This window comes from Hippopotamus amphibius, chromosome 10 (assembly GCF_030028045.1).
Source record: "Hippopotamus amphibius kiboko isolate mHipAmp2 chromosome 10, mHipAmp2.hap2, whole genome shotgun sequence".
Taxonomy (NCBI): Eukaryota; Metazoa; Chordata; class Mammalia; order Artiodactyla; family Hippopotamidae; genus Hippopotamus; species Hippopotamus amphibius.
Window position 1 is genome coordinate 17393591 of NC_080195.1, and position 16819 is coordinate 17410409.

At 44.7% G+C, this 16819-nt stretch overlaps 1 protein-coding gene across 1 annotated transcript in view; it reads left to right on the plus strand.

Moving 5' to 3' along the window:
• MTMR7 (myotubularin related protein 7) overlaps window positions 1–16819 on the plus strand; it is a 56903-nt gene that overhangs the window by 19891 nt on the left and 20193 nt on the right. The window contains exons 5-6 of the mRNA XM_057697559.1: window positions 5284–5418; window positions 14838–14970. Of these exons, the coding sequence (XP_057553542.1) occupies window positions 5284–5418; window positions 14838–14970 (268 nt within the window). The remainder of the gene's footprint in view (window positions 1–5283; window positions 5419–14837; window positions 14971–16819) is intronic.

The following is a 16819-nucleotide window of genomic DNA, read 5'->3' on the forward strand; positions in this document are numbered from 1 at the left end:
CACAGTCTTATGGATAACCATATAAGGAACTAAAAATTGTGATTCCACTTCTGTGGCGGACGAGAAAACAAATTTGGAGAGATGAGAATGGTCTTTGCTACCTGTTTTAGAAGTCTTTTGACTTCAGTCAGGTAAAAAAGTTTGGTTTTCAAGTTAGATAATATAGCCTCATTTGACTTTAATCCAAAACTATACACAATTGCAACAGATGTGTGTGAGAGAGTGTGGTGTGCATGCACCTGTAGGCAGGGTGTACGACAGGATCTATGTCTGCTCTTAAAAGGAGGCTTCCAGAAATACTCAGAGCGATGCCAGCTTGGCCAGAGTAAGCATGTAGCCTTCTGTGTTGCGTACTTTGAAGGGAAGTATTCACTCAGCAGTGTAAATTCTGTTAATTGAAAGGATATAAATGGTCTTATTTTCAGTTACACTCACTGCTCTGAAATGGTCTAAAGAAGGCAACTGTGAGTATTTCATTAATGTCCTATAGTTTTGACCCAAATATATCTCAGCCTACACCGAGCTGGTGCAATGGTGAGAGGCAAAGGAAGATGTGAATCTCTTTAAAAAAAAAAAAAAAATGATGGGATGAAAAAGCACATGGAATTTCATGATGTATTTGAATTTAGGATGCCAGTAACATTTACTGTTTTTTGTTTTTTTTTTTTGTAGCACCCATTGATAAAGAAGTAAGAGAGGAACGGGAGGGAGGATCTTTATTGTTATTTCAGAGGTGGGTGGGGATGGACTGGGTGTTTAAAAGTGAGCCCAGTACTTATCCTACTTCTTTTTCTTCTGTTTTGATTTTCTTGAGAAAAGAGATTTTTGTCAGCATGAGAATCATAAAGGGCAAATATGTCACGTCCGAGGACAGGGTAGAATTTTTAGCAGTGAGACCGCAGAGGCCAGCGTCTTTGCCTGCTGACGTCAGACCCTCATCACCCCCTTCCCACTCTCGTGTCCTGTTCTTTACTTGATCTCAAAGCCTGGAAATGAACTCACACAGCCATCAGTTATAGTTAAAAAATAATTAATTTCCTGTACTTAAAATTTTAAAGCAGACAGTACTTCAAGTTTTAGCTCTTCTTACGAGATAAAAATAGAGACGGTTTCTAAGTGCTGCTAAAGGATCTAGTTGCCCCAGGAAAATACTTCATGTGCACGTATATTCCCACTCTCCCACTCACCCACATCTATGCTGCAGGTAGAATACGGTCAAATTTGTGGTTTTATAACAACGCTCAGGTTTTAATATCCAGGTTAATTATGTAAATGCTTCCAAGGTGACCAGGGATTTTTATAGCGGGAAATATCACTAGTGAAGGTGGATTTCTGTGGTTGCGTGGAGACACGGGAAATATCAGTGCAGTATTTCATGTTATCACTGTTCAGCAAAACCCACATGTAAACCAGGCATCTTTTATGAAAAGTAAACAGATACAAAGTACCTAGGTTTGCTGACCTTTCTTCCTTTTAGTGATTTTAGACATTTTAGACTTAAGTATGTATTCCTACTCCAGTAGAACTTAGGCTTGTGAATAAGAATGCCACATTTTCTAGTTAAATTCTTTTCCTCACATAGCTCCTTGCTCCCAGGGAGCACTGAAGATTTTGGTGTGAGATGAGTTGGCCAGTGTTGGGTAATGGGAACTGGCGATTAGATTAAGAAAAGCTTGCCATGTACCTCATGCCGTGAACAGTTGAGGCTCCTTTGTATAAATCCTCCTGTTGATGATACATAATTCCCTGTGGACCAGCTTTTACCGTACATGGTGCTGTGATCACTTCCTGTTCACCCATTGGTGAGGTCCGGATTCCTGCCCTAGGGTTACTGGGATGGCTGAACCCATGACACCTGACACTGGACAAATGAGGTTGACAGCAGTTTATTGTATGATATGCTCACTGCTGGGGGGGGGGGGGAGGACACTGCCTGCCAGGCAGGGCCGTAGGAAGGTTGCACTCAGGAATAGAGTGAATCAGCAGGGATGGTGGGAGGCAGGCTTTCTAGTGTCAAGAGGGCGAGGTGACCCCTGGTTCCCAGGGAAGGATGTGATTGGCTGGCTTGAGTAATTCCATGGGCTGGCAGGGAATGAAACCCACTACTCAGGGATGAGAAGGAACTGCGCCTGGTCCTTTGGGAGAAGGATTGCTTAGCAGAGGACTTTATCCACGGAAGCAGAGTGTGGAGTGGAACTTGCTGCTGGCCATTGGAGGCCCTCCCAGTTTTACCAGGTGTCAAGGGCAGCACATAATATTAACTTCAGGCCTTAAACCACACAGGAGTCATGTAGAGCCACCCAGACTCCTGTTGGATATCAATCCATTAAACAGCTTTGTAGATCACAGTTAGAGATGTATCAGCGTCACTTGTGTTTGGAAGCGGCTGTATCCTTTGTTCTTTCTTATTAAGTATTTTATTTATTTTTAAGGAAGCAATTCTGCTTTACATCATTAATAGCATGGTCTCCCAAATTCACAGTACAAATATTTTGGAAACCCAACTCTGGAAGATTTCTAAAGAGGCAATTTTCCTTAAGAAAAATACAGACCTTCTTTTCCTCCTTTTATAAATACTGTTTACTGAAATGTACTCTGTGTTAGGCATAGTTCCAGGAGTGTTATGTACCTCATCACACCTGTAGTTTTGGTATTATTAATTATCCCCATATTAAAGATGAGAAAACCAAGGTTCACAGGTGATAGGTAAATTACCCAAGATTATATAGGAAGTGAGAACGCACCTTGGATTAGAAGCCAGATCTTTTTGAATCCTGCATCTTAATTCTGTATCATGCTTGCTGACTTATTTACACACACAGGCACTATATTATGTTGGTTCAGAATCCACGGTCAGGAAATATTTTGCCTGAATTCAATTCCTGGCTCCCCCCAGTTACTAGGTTTGTGACACTGGGTGAGTTACTTCACTCTCTGTGCCTTGGGTGTCTTATCTATAAAATAGAACAAATGTATATGGCAGTTGGGAAGATTAAATAAAAATACACAGAGTTCTTAAAGTCGTGCCCACCACACAGCAAGCATTCCAAAAAATATTGGCTATTTTAATTATCAGTAGCCTAATAAATGAGGCTCTCATGACAGTTTACCATTGAGGAGTTTTATCTCTGCTCTCAGGTGACTGACATCAGTAAGAAATGCTGCCAGGTAATGGTGAAATTCTCTCAACAGTCTGACTCTCTGGGGTATGTGTAGGGTGGACAGGGCACGTAGAGACACTGACCACTGTATACAAAGCGGACAACTGTATGCCAGCAATCACTGAGTCAGTGACGAATTCTGTTTGGAGCATCTCTGTAGATTATTAAGAAAATGTGAGTACAAAATACTAACATGTAGTCTGTTTAATATATCTTGTTTCATTTATTGACCACATTTCATAGTATAACTGTTCTGACTTAACCCTTCACTTAAAACCGCTCTCCGCCTGCAGGTAATTAGTAATTAAGTAAGTTGTGTCACTAACTGGCTTCATTTTGTCGTTGGACAGCCCCTAGTTGAGTGAGTTTCAGTGCACCTTCTGCTTTCTCAGACAAATTCTCCTCATTCAAATATGTTCTCTTCCCCATCTAGCTCGTCTAATAGAACCTGAGGACTTGCCTGGTGGTAGCTGTCCTTACTTAGTATTTTTTTAGCCCAGACAAAGCCGGCTCAGGACCGTTCTCTGCTCCAGTCAGAGTGGGTGGCCGACCCGACCCCTCTGGACATCAGAGGACACAGGAGCTGGAACGAGGCACCGGGAGCGCCGTCTGTGGCGACTTGCTTTCTGTCCGGCGGGTGCAGCTTGCCTCTTGTGCCCAAGCCCCCCCCCGGTCCCTGCCATCACGTCGCCTTACTCCTGGCCCTCCCCTCGCTGGCCGGCCTCCCCTCCGTGGTCACACGCCCTGGGCCCTTTCTCCTCCACCCTGCGGGTGGACTTCGGCTACCAGCAGCTCAGGAATTCAGCAGCCCTGGAGCGACTCTCTAGCCCCTTTGCTTTGCTTCCCACTCCACAGGCACCACCCTCCTGAATTCTGGCTGCAGGCCCAGAGTTCCTGGAGCCCCTCAGTAATTGCCCCCTGCTGTTACAGAATGTACCGGAACCCTCGGACAGTTGCTCCGTTACGTGTCTGCAATTCTTGGTCCTGCCAGGAGGTTCTCAGCTGAAGGATCTTGTCGTTAGTGAGAAACATCCCTGCCTTCTCCAGTGAGGAGAGCCAAAGCTCACCTTTTTCTGGAGAGAACCAAACCCTGGCTAAGCAGTCCTGGGATGGGCTTTAAGGACAGTTGAGCTGTGCTTGAACGCAGAGCTGGGGTGCCTTCCAGGATGGAGCGCTGCGTGCAGGTGCCCTGAATGGGCTGGGCCACGGCTGTTTTCAGGGGAGGTTTCCCTGCTTAGCCCGCCCCGAGCCAGGGGGCTGCCTCCAGCCTCGTACACAGGACAGGGGGCGCCCAGGCTCAGTGTAGCTTCTTTGAAAGAGTCATTCCTAGATTGTATTTGGTGATTTGAAGTCAATTTAAGTGTTAAAATCTAAATCCATAAAAAGTACTTTGCCATGAAAGTGTAAGTTGTACAGCTGCGGTGTCGTGGCGATACTCACCTATTAATAACTCAGGGAAATGTTTACGCTGTTGTGTGTATTGTCTCACAATGCAGTGTACTGTTAGAATGCACAATAGGGAAATCGCAGAATAGAATACGGATCGATTCCCAAGGAAGCCCTCGCTTCCAACATATGGGGTCAGCCGAGGTCCGCACCTACTGTCATTGGAAGCTGGCAGCAGCCTGGGCTTCGTCACCGTGAAAACTCCCCCATGTAGGATTAGAATTGGTTTTTGATATTTGTGTTGTTTCTAAATGGGCTAGTAAAAAATGATGGAAAGCACTAAAGAAGCAATTTTTATAATTTTTATAAATTTTCGGAGAATAATTACTTTATATTTCTACTTTGGCAGAAGATGAAATAGTAGTGGTGAAAAGGAAAGTAGGATATTTAAGTGGCTGTACATTTCATAATTTGCATCCCACCTAGGCATCCTTATGCATTCCTAATTTCTTACACAGAGAGACTTTTTACATGGCTTGCCCATGTAGTGGTTTCTTGACTTGAATTTGATAGAAACCAACATCGATTTCCAGAAGGCACCGATACTTTTATGAACTGGTGTGGGGCATAAATGAACTGGGGGTGGCGGGGTGGCCTTGGTTGTGGGGATGGTCTCGGGTGGGTGCAGTTGACCTGCTGCCTGACGCTGCCGTGTTGCCATGGCCTCTCCTCCCAGGCCTCCATCTGCCGGAGCAGCCAGCCCCTATCCGGCTTCAGTGCCCGATGCCTGGAGGACGAGCAGATGCTCCAGGCCGTCAGGAAAGCCAATCCAGGGAGCAACTTCATTTACGTCGTGGATACGCGGCCTAAAGTAAGTGTTGCTGATGCATGTCTTTGCAGCTCTGAATCATGAAATGGGAGATGAGGCCATGCTGAACGACCGCCCTCACCCACTCCGGGAGCCCCATCTGCAGAGGGGCTGTTTCCCTTTGCACAGTCATGCGTGGCCACCCTGCTCAGCTGCCTCCCGGGGCCCTGAGATCCTGAAGGGCCTGACGTCGGCAGGTGCTTTTGATATTTCCCCTGCTCCGAGCATTGTGCTTGGTACATAGTGCACACGACGACAGTGTGGTTTCATGTTGGAGATACTCTCCTAATTATACCAAATTATTTTTTTGGTTTATTTATTAAAGGACCTTTTCTTCCCTGACAATATGAAATTTACTGTGGAATTCCTGCAGTTCAATTTTTGTGAGATGTTCACCTCTTCTCTTGCAAATTGAATGTGTAGTGATTTATATCTATGACTTGGAAAGATTTACAGAATGTAATGTTAAGTGAAAAAAGAAAAGTCAGAAATTAATAGGTATACTGTTGTGTCTGTGGAAAAACACAAACTATAGGTAAGTAAAAATGTTAATTAAGATAGAAAAAGATCTGGGAGGATAAATACTAACCTATTAAAATTCCATGGAGAAGGGGGGAGGTTTTGGGGAGGTAGAAAACTTTCTACTTATCTCTTGTTTGAAAATTCTTTTATAATTATGCATATATTCATATATTAATTTTATAATTTAATAAAATAACCAATAGGAAATAATAGATCTAGTCATCAGTGGGTAGGCCAGGTCCATCTTACACTTACCTCCCATTTGGCTTTGTACGTTTTTGACATTAGTCAGGGTTAGGTCCAGTGTGATTTCTGATTTCACTCCTTAGGCTCATTTCTTTGTAAACCAACCAAAAAATGGAGTCCTCAGAGGGATGTGCCATTGAATACATGGGAATAAAGTCACCTACAGGGGCGTGGGATGTGTGGGGCAAAATGAGATGATGGAGAGAAGTGGCCTTTATTCACCATAATTGGCATTGGAATTTCTTGCCAGTTATGAAAATGTACCTGACCTGTGACTGTGAGAGAGAGCTGCATGTTCTTTCTCCATGTGGGTGTAGAACAGTGTCCAAGATGTGCTGTGAAGCCACAAGAGTGAGCTACAGAAAATCTGTACAGTGCAATCCCACGTACGTAATCATGATTATAAAAACCGTATGTTGTTCCTTGCATTGAGAAAAACTTGAGAGTATGTCTATTAAACTGTTAACAGTGCTTTTTCTTGTGAGGTGAGAGGAGGATTTTAGGGAACCTTTATTTTATGAATTATAGTGTGAAAGTTTTTTTAATCATAAGAAGGTTGAAAGAACGTAAGGACTTCATAATGTTAAACATAAGAATTACCATGTGGCGCAGTCATTCCACTCCTAACGCGAGAAAAATGAAAACGTGTCCACACAGAAATGTGTATGTGAATAGTTATTTGTTGTTAATAATAGCCACAAAGTAGAAACAACCAAATGTCCGTCAACTGAGTGGGTTAATAAAATGTGGTATATCCATTCCCTGCAATACTTTCTGGCTATTTATTACTAAAGGAACAAAGTACTTATATCTGCTACCACGTGGATGAACCTTGAAAGTGTTAGGCTAAGCGAAAGAAGTCAGTCGCAGAGGACCACATATTGTATGATTCCACTTACATGAAATGTCCAGAACAGGCAAATCCATAGAGACAGAAGGCAGGTTTGTGGTCCTCTAGGGCTGGGGGGATTTAGGAAATGGCAGGCAACAGCTGATGGGTAGAGCGTTTCTTTGTGGGCTGGTTAAAATGTTCTCAAAGTAGATTGTGGTGATAGTTGCACAACTTTGTGAATATACCAAACACCACTGAATTGTATTCTTTACCTGGATATGTTGTATGGCGTGTGAATTCTATGTCAGTGAAGCTATTGGAAAAAGAGAACATAAGGACACAAGAAACATTTAGAACAGGAAGGAGGAAATATGACCAACAGCCCAAGGCACATCAAAGTCTGCACTAACGTTAGGAGTGGGTAGTTACAGACATGGTCTATACTCACGGCTGATAAGAGAACTCCTGGAAACTGGAGACTGTCCACTGTGTAGCCACTTAGACCCTGACAGTCGTGCTGCTTCTCTGAGCCCCATTTCACCAAATATTGTGATTCATGGTCTCAATCACGTAGCCTGATGTCATCCGTAGTGTAAGATGGCTCACATCCCTGCCCTCAGGACAGTCCCCTTCTCTCTAACAGGAGGGCAGCTGGGGGGGGGGCTGGGGGCGGGGCGGGGGGGGGCAGTGAGGATGAGTTACTCTCAGATGCCAGATCAGCAGACCAGCCATGCAGGTCAAGGACAAAACATGCTCCAGCTGGATCACATCCTAGTAGATGATAAGTAAAGGAGTCCCTTCCTTTTGGAAAAATTCTCAAAGCACAACAGGGAAGAGCTTCAGACTGGGGGAAAAAATAGCTTCTCTGCTTGAAGATTTTCACTTGAAAGATGCCAATCTCTGACTTTTACTGCTCTTTTTCGGTTTGTGCTTTTCTCTCTGCTTCCTCCTTCTCACCTGAACTGTTTCCCTCCACGTCACTGTACCTTTTGTTCAGGACAGTGGAGCTGCTCTGAATTTCCTAACAGTCAGAGGCAACTGAGTGGAATGCCTGTCTTAGACACACACACATCTTAGACAAGATAAGAAAAGGACAGGGACTTCCCTGGCGGTCCAGTGGTTAGGACTCCACACTTCCACTGCAAGGGGCACAGGTTTGCTCCCTGGCTGGGGAACTAAGATCCCACAAACCATGTGGCCAAAACAAACAAACAAAGGATGGAAAGACAAGGGCTTTAAAGTGAATTTGGATGCCCTTCTCCGATCCCGTTTTCCCAGATTTAAGTAAAGGCCAACAGATTCGCCTGCTGATTTAAGGGCCAACGATCTGAGCGTGTACTATGTTCTGTAAACCTGCTGGGAGATGTGGCAGCTGTTGAGCCAGGCGTAGTCCAGATTTAAAATAAATTAATCCAGAGGATTTGATTTGAAGGATATATTTAGCACTGAGTGTGTTTGCTCTCGGCGATAAGAAGCTGGATACTGGTCCATTAGAGAAAATTGGTGTCTTGTGCAAGTCGTGCCCTCTTCCTCTTTGCCCCAGTGCACACACCTTCACAGGAGTGTCACATGGTTTGCTCAGAGCTCTCATTCTTTTAAAGATCACGTCTGTTGATTTTTGTTCCTTGGTAGCCAGGAGACCAGGTCCGTGTTTGCTGTGGGTGGTGGGCATGGCAAATGGGCCCTGGCCAGGCTCGCTCACGGGTTTAACAAAGAAGAGAAAGGTTAGAAGTTGCTCTTGTCCTTGGAGCAAGGTTCGACCCAGATGCTGCCTGTTCAGAGGAAAGCTTCTGAATTGCTTGTTGATGTTCAAATCTCAGGAAGCAAAGGCAGTGAGGGCTTCAGCATGAGCTGAGTATCCGTTGAGAAAAAACACACCCTTGAGGTCATATGTTACTGCTAGAATTTGGTGCGTTAAGGAGATAGGAGATCGTGTTGATGCCACAGTTGTTGAATTTTGAAATGAGATCAAACTTTTATCTCAGCCTCACTCGTGACTTTATCATTACTTTGTTCTAGAACTCTGCTGAGCTTGTAAAAATGCCAGACACTTTCCTATTCAATTCTAGTAATACTTCTGCAAATTAGGAGCTGCCCTTTCTTTTTATGGGTAAGGTCTCAGATTTAGAGAGGTTCACTCATTTGCCCAAGGTCACGCCGTTCAGGGCAGAGCGCAGGTTCAAGTCTAGGCTTATCCAACGCCCGAGCCTGCACTCCTGTTTGATCCCGTTCTGTTGACAGAGATCTCCAGGGGAGCCTCGGGTCCACTGTCAGGCTCCGGACGGTTGCCCCCTCTGAGCACATTCCCAGTGAGGCTGGAAACTGAGAGCTGAAAAACCGGCCACTCGTACAAGCTCAGGCCAGAGCCAGAGGCACAAGCAGGCCTGAGAGCCGGGCTCTGACGCCGGCGGCCTGGGAGGGGTGCGCAGGCTGGGCGCAGGCTCAGCTAACGGCCGGCCTCGGTCCCGGCTCCTTCTCCAAAGGCAGCTTTGTGGTTACATGGCCTCTGATCTCACCTTGTGAGTGATTCTTCAGCTGCGAAACAGGAGGTCCTGTTGGAGGTTTTTCTGTTTCTCTGGAACTGGTCATTAGGTGCTTTCCACTTACTGAATCCTGTGAGGGGGTCTGGGAGGACCCACTGTGAAGATCAGGGTGTGTGACAGAGGGGCAGCCAGGAGGTCACTTCTGCGAGGGATGGGTGGCTGAGTCACTGGCCACTGCGGCGCTGAGCAGGGCAGGGGAACAGAAGGGGCTGCGGCGTTTGGTGGCAGTGGCGCACCTGCTCTCCCTTTCTGGCAGGACGAGGATGGAGGGAGGACCTCTGACTCCAGTGGATGCTGCAAAAGGAAGTTGTACGTGAGCCATCTCGCTGGGGTCCAGCTCCCCCCGGAAGTTCCCCACTGCGGGTGACTGTGGGGTACATGCTGGGGAGGGAAGCTGGGGGCCTCGGAATAGGCTCAAACCAAGGTGGGTCTGCCATGTCAGCAAGCTGTGTACCTCCTGCCCCCAGGAGCCCACAGGCATGCCCTAGGGTCTGGACACTTATACCAGAGAGGGCAGCATGTTAACCAGAAAAGCAGTGATGACCATTGGAGGGAGAATGGCAGTCTTGTCCAGTTTTACGAAGAGATATTTACCTCCTCTTTTATACCCCGCTCCACCTTCACCTCCCGCTCCCCAATATAAAGCTAGAGCCTAGAAGAAAGAGGAAAAGGAGAAAGTACCAAAGCAGACCCCTCACCAGTCCAAATAGCCTGTAATGAGGGAAAGAGGCAATTTTGCGCCATATATGGGGTTGGGATTTTAAGTTGAGCTGGATGCTGATTTCCTTTCTGATTGTAATCCAAAAGCTATCGGTTCTTCCTCCGGGGATGGGAAGGGAGGATTTTGATTAGCACAGTTGTAGACAGTAGTCACAAGAAATAAAATCATCTCTTATTTTCATGTTTATATCACAAGTTAAGATTCTTCATTTCACCAGATACAGATGGAGGGAGAGAAAAGGACCATTATTGACAGCACAGGCTAGAGCGTGGTCCGGTCCTCCTTCTGCCAAGATCAACGTCAATTCTCATTTTCCAGCCACGTCACATTCAGGTACAGAATGTGCCCTGCTGAAACGTTAGACTCCGAGGCAGAGATGGTGACCAGGCTGACCTTTAACTTGATATGAAGATTATCATTGACTGAGTTTCCATGGTTTTGATATGTTTGGTTGATGATATAAGATTGGGGAGGAAAGAATCTGATTCTGTTTTTTGTTTTGTTTTTTTTTTAACATGCTTGGCCTGTTGACCTCTCAACCTCACTCTGTTATGCAGCCATTTATGTAGTCAGTCAGCCCGTCAGTAAATCTTCACTGCTCTGTGCCAGCTCGAGGCATAGGGTCCTGGCCATAAGTGAGATCAGCCAGTTTCCTGTGGTGCTCACGCCCTCTGCCCACCCCAGTGGATCTTTTCTGACATGGATACGGAATCTCAAATTTTTCAGTTAAGCCTGCTGAGTAGCCTTCAGCAGCTCTCTACTGCCGAGGACAAAGTCAGAACTTCCTCAGCTAACAATAGCTTGTGTGTAGAGGACTCTAATAATTTCCAGCCTCCTCTCTCACTGCTGCCGCCAGACCTGCACCTTCCTCTGTGCTCACACTGTCGGCTCGCCGATACCCACCTGCTCCGTTGATTTGGTCCCCCACCTCTTCTCTTTCTCATCGCTTCGTCTGGGGTCCCCCCCCCCCCCCCCCGCCACCTCCTTCTCTCCATCCTCCCTCATTATTAAAGCTCATCTCAAGTCCTCCTTCTATCATGAAACGGTACCCTTGGTGCCCTAGGCCACGTGGGGCTGCCCCAGATTCTAACCCCTGCACTGCCTCTACCAGGCTCTCAGCTCCTTCGCAGTCCCGCTGGGTACTGTCTGTTGTTATGTAGTGCTCTGTGCTTCCACTTCCATACCTCCTGATAAGCTCATGGTGGCTGGAACCACTTCTTACTCACGTTTTTATTCCATGCAGTGCCCGGCACACAGTGGGTGTTCGTTAAGTGTTTGTTGAGAGTTTTTTGTTTCACTTAGGAGCTTTTCTGCACCCAAAGGTGCTGAGATGATCAAATAGCAGAGTGACCTGGGGTTAGAAAACAGGGCACTTTTTCCAGTCCTGCTTTTCAGTTGTCTGTTGTGTTCCTTAAGCACAGATTGAAACTGGAATGCAGTTACCTCCATTGTTTTATCTATTTGAGAATTTTTAAAAAATGAGACTTTCTATAGTGAGGTAATTGTAGATTCACTTGCAGTTGTAGGAAATAATACAGGGAGATGCCTTGTACATTTTGCCCACTTTTCCCCAATAGTAACATCTTGCAAAACTGTGGCACAATATTGCAGCCAGGATATTGACATTGATACAATCCACCAATCTTGTTCAGATTTCCTCAGTTTTACTTGTAGTTTTGTGTGTGTGTGTAATGTGTGTGTATTTAGCTCTATAAAATTTTATCACATGTATGTTTGTATAATCAGTGCTGCAGTCGAGATACAGAACAATTGCATCACCACAAATAATCACTAATCTGTTCTCCACCTCTGTAAGTTTGCCATTTCAAGAACGTTCTGTAATTGAAAACGTATAGTATGTGACCTTTTGAGGTTGGTTTTTTCACTGTTTGAGAACTTTCAGGAGCTGAAATGAATAGCTTTTTCTTCGCTTATGAAATGGAGTTCTCAGCCTAACGGACAGGGCACCAAATTAGACTTAGTGTTTTATTTATGTAAGAGATACTCTATCTGAATGGATATACAAACAGGTCCAAGATAGCGTCTGAATTTTTATTAATTGAAAAACTGTATTTCCTGCTTTGAGGGGTCAGCTCGTGCCCCATTATCTTGAGAGGTCCTGTAAAATAGGTGGAAACCTTGAGAAAGTACACTCTGGATGGTAGGTTAAATATTGCCACCTTCTGTTCATTATGAGAACTACTGTTGACTTGCAAGAGGCCATGTTACGTGGCTCCTTTGCTTTTAAAGAAGCCCACCAATAAATTCTCCCAGGTCGTAGGTAATCAACTATTAAAAAATGTGACCATAGGGTCCTAATTAAAGATTAAAATAATAATAGTGATTTGGTTTTTATTCACTGCACTGTTTAAAAAGAACATCTCTACGGTAAGTGGTGAGTAGGATTAACTTGAATTATTCAAGATACAGAATAAACAAAAGGTTCTTGTACCATAAGGATACTTGCAGGTATCCTATTAACCATTTTATTTATGAAGCTTGTTGTAAAGAAAAAGCCAGCAGCTTTGGGAAATAATTCTACAAACCAGTGACATTTTTATAACAGTACATTTTAAAAGAACAATGTCTATAGGTAATTTTAGAAAAATTTTCCCCTTAAAATATTTTTAAAATTTAAAGCATGAACATAAGTCGTCTTAAAAATAACATTATTTTTATATATATTTTTTTCTTGATTAAGACCAAACCCTTTACTCTCACAGCATGCCTGGGAGAAAGGGGACAATCTTTTAGTAAAATGGAAACAGCATATGGGTGGGGGAGGGGGGGAGCAGCGGATGTCACGTGAGCTGAGTCACTGAGGAGGAAAGTGAGGGTCTGCCAGCCCGAGCCCCTGGTGGCAGGGACTTGCCTCTGCTGTTTTGTCACTTCTCATACATTTTGTTTCTGTTATTTAAATTACAAACCTACTATATCTGGTTTGTAACAAAGACCAGAGGAGCATCTGGAATAGCCCTGATAGCTCCCCCCGACCACCACGTGCCGCCTCTGTCTCTCCGCTGTAACAGCTGCTAAGGGGGTATAGCCTTCCATTCATTTTTATTCCACTTCATCCAGCGTGTGTAAACATAAACACATTTTTAGGTTGGCTTGTTTTACAAAAAGTGGGATAATTATATGACTATTATTCTGGAGCTCACTCTTTTCACTTCACAAGTCATGGCCCAGTCTCTCCTCTCTTCCCCCTCCCCTCTTCTTTCCCTCCCCCCCCCCCAAATCTGTATATCTATATATAATATATCTATATATCTGTCTCTATCTCTGTGTCTCTCCTTGATCCTTTTAGTAGTAGTTCAGGGTATGGAAATACCATAATTTATCCAATCATGGCCCTATGCAGATATTCTTAGGTTTTCAGGTCCTCTTTTTTACTGTCAACTATAATATTTTTTAAAAAAAGATTGCAATAAAAAAAAAACAAAAACAAAACAAAACAAAAAAAAGATTGCAATACACATTCTTGGACACCTATCTTTTTGTGCTGGTATTTTAATAGTGTCAGATTCTCACAAATAGGAGATCTGGGTCAAAGAATATGTGTGTTTTAACTTGGCTTTTTAAACTTAGATTTTTGAAAAGTATAAATATCCTCCCAGCGCTGCACTGCGGTCCTAAAAACTGATATTTTTTTGGTGGTGAGTTCTCTGCCTGGGCGGAGGAAGAGGATAGTCCGTGAATATTGTTGTCTAGGATGTGATGACCAGCTTAGCTGAACAGCAAGAATGGAGTATTACCAATAATACATTCATTCTAGAAATGTGTGTATTTCTCAGCTAAGGCAGGATTTGTTCCTTTCTCGATTTTACTTACACAGGAATAAGGCAGAAGTTTGCATTTCATAAATATCTTCAAAGTCCATTATCATTTAACCCAGTTTGCACTAGGAACCGGCACTTCTCATGTATGAAGTTAAGATAATGAATGTGATTAAAAAAAAAAAAAAAAAAGCCCTCTCTGGAGATTTAAATAGGGTGGCCAGAGGCAATGTCTCTGGAGACTTAGCGCCAGCTTGCCCTCCCTCTGTTTTATCTAGCAACTCCTGCTCAGGGTTCATTTGGGTACCTGAGGGATTCTTGTAGGCACATTAGAATGACGTTACTATTCCTATACATTGATGTGTTTCTTGGCATTCTACTACTGAAAGAAACAATAATTTAACTTATAGAGCTTCATGTTGCCAGCTGTATGTGCTGATAGGCTTCTGCCAGCCAAGGCTCCATGGTTGGTATTAAATCAGGGCGACTTGGCTCTGTACAGAATCTCACATTGGATTTGGCATCTCTGGCGGGGAGCATCTCCAGAAGGGCTTATCTGTAGGATGCTTCCCAGCTCAGAAAATGTTCCCACATCAACAAACTCATGGTGTTGAATGTAAGCTCAGGGCGAGTGTCTGGGCCTGCCTCGCCCAGCACAATGTCCGTGGGATTTAAAGCATGTTTCTGCACATCATGTTGAGTGTTCTTATGGATAGCCATGACGTGTTGTGATTGTTTCGTGAATATCACTGGTGACTGTTTTGTTTTGCTGCCCACTGCAGCTTAATGCGATGGCAAATCGGGCTGCAGGGAAAGGCTATGAGAACGAAGACAATTATTCCAATATCAAGTTTCAGTTTATCGGGATAGAGAACATCCATGTCATGAGGAACAGTCTGCAAAAAATGCTGGAAGGTAAACCATTTCCTTATGCACAGCATTTTAAAAATGCAGTTAAATGTTTTACTGCTGAAATGAAATAAGATAGACTCTTGATGTGAAAATCGTGCTTTACTGTGATGTTGTCTGCAGGGGTGGGATCAGTTGGGAAGAATATCAAAATGCAGGGACTCTTGAAACATTTAACAGCTTTTCTCTTATTATTTTGTGTCATCGTGGAGTGGTTTTGTCACATGGTATTAGCTGCCAGGCTCTCTCCAGTGGTACCTAACACCTAAGAGAAAAGTGCACAGGGATATTTTTTCTTTCTCCCTCATAATATTAGTTTGACCCACATTCAAGACCGTGTGGAGATAAAGCAGCCCTACACTGAAAGCAATCGCCAGCTGTTCACGTATGGACATGAGGTTCGTAAACTGAATCCAAGTGGCTCAATGGGCACTAGAAGGATGCTGGAGGTCCTGGTCCTCCTCTCCACCAGCAGCAGTGGCTGCGACGCACCCCCCTCACCTCCCCCACCCAGCGACGGGCACCACGAGGCGCACACACACAGGCTTCCGTACTCACACGGAGAGGAAGTCACACAGCTGGGTTGTGTAACGTAGAGGAATGATGCATGTGGCCACCAGCCGTAAACTAATTGCCAGAAATCGTATATGTCAAGCAAAACCAGCTTCACTGACTGCTTACGCTCTTGAGATTGTCAGGGCCGAAGGAGGAGGCTGTGGTCACAGCCACCACTCTGGCTGCTGTGGGAACGGAAGAGAAAGAGGATGCACAACCCAGGGCTTTGTGCCTGGGGACCAGGGGAGGCTGTAAGTGCTGTGCTCGCACTTCTGGGGGGAGGCCCTGGGGAGGCGGGGCTGCATGTGAGGGAGGGAAGGCGGCTGTCCTGTCATAATGGGAAATGTGGGGTCTGGAGTGAAGAGGGACGAAGAAAGTGCTGAATACCTTCTTCTCGGGACACACATTTGCACTCAGTAACGCGTGCAGCTCTCTGTGAATCAGGGCAGAATGTAGTGAGAACCTAGTTGGTGGGGCTGGAGGAACCTGAGTGTCAGACAAGCCTGATTTCCGTTCTCCTTCCTGGATTCCCGGGGTCATCTCAGTCCTTACGAAACTTTGAACACGTCATGTACCTTCTCTGGGGCTCTGTTACCTGATGTAAAGGGAGAGGACTGGACGAATCATTTCTGTGGACCCACTCAGCCCTGACAGTCCACACTTTGATGTCCCTGATTGCAGGAGTTTAAAATCGAGGGTTTGAATGGTTAGAAGACGCCTCTTCCTGCATCTTAAAAAAAAAAATTACGGCCCCAGAGCTATCTTCCTCTCACCTCCGTGTGAAATTTGCTGTGTCTCAGGTGACGGGAGGATGCCCTGGGCATTGAGCTTCGTAAACTTCTGGAGATTATCACAGGCGGTGTGGCTGTCCCTGCTATAAGCTGTGCTTTTCAGACATTGAAAAGTTGGACCAGTCTGGTGCTGTAGTTGAAGGGGTGGTCTAGATTTAGTATGAAGAGTGGTCATGATCAGCATCATTAAAAACATATATATTCTTTCTAGTTTTCATTTAGTAATTTCATAAGCTTTTGAGAATATCTATCTTCTTCTACAGGGAAGGTGGCTCCCAGGGGTGCTTGACATGGCAATTTGGTGCTTTTATTTTTTAATTTTTTTTTCAAATAATTGATTTTTTTTTAAAGATTTATTTATTATTTTACTTATTTTTTGGCTGCGTTGGGTCTTCATTGCTGCGAGTGGGTTTTCTCTAGGTGTGGAGAGCGGGGGCTGCTCTTCATTGTGGTGCACGGAGTTCTCATTGTGGTGGCTTCTTTTGTTGCGGAGCACGGGCTCTACGTGC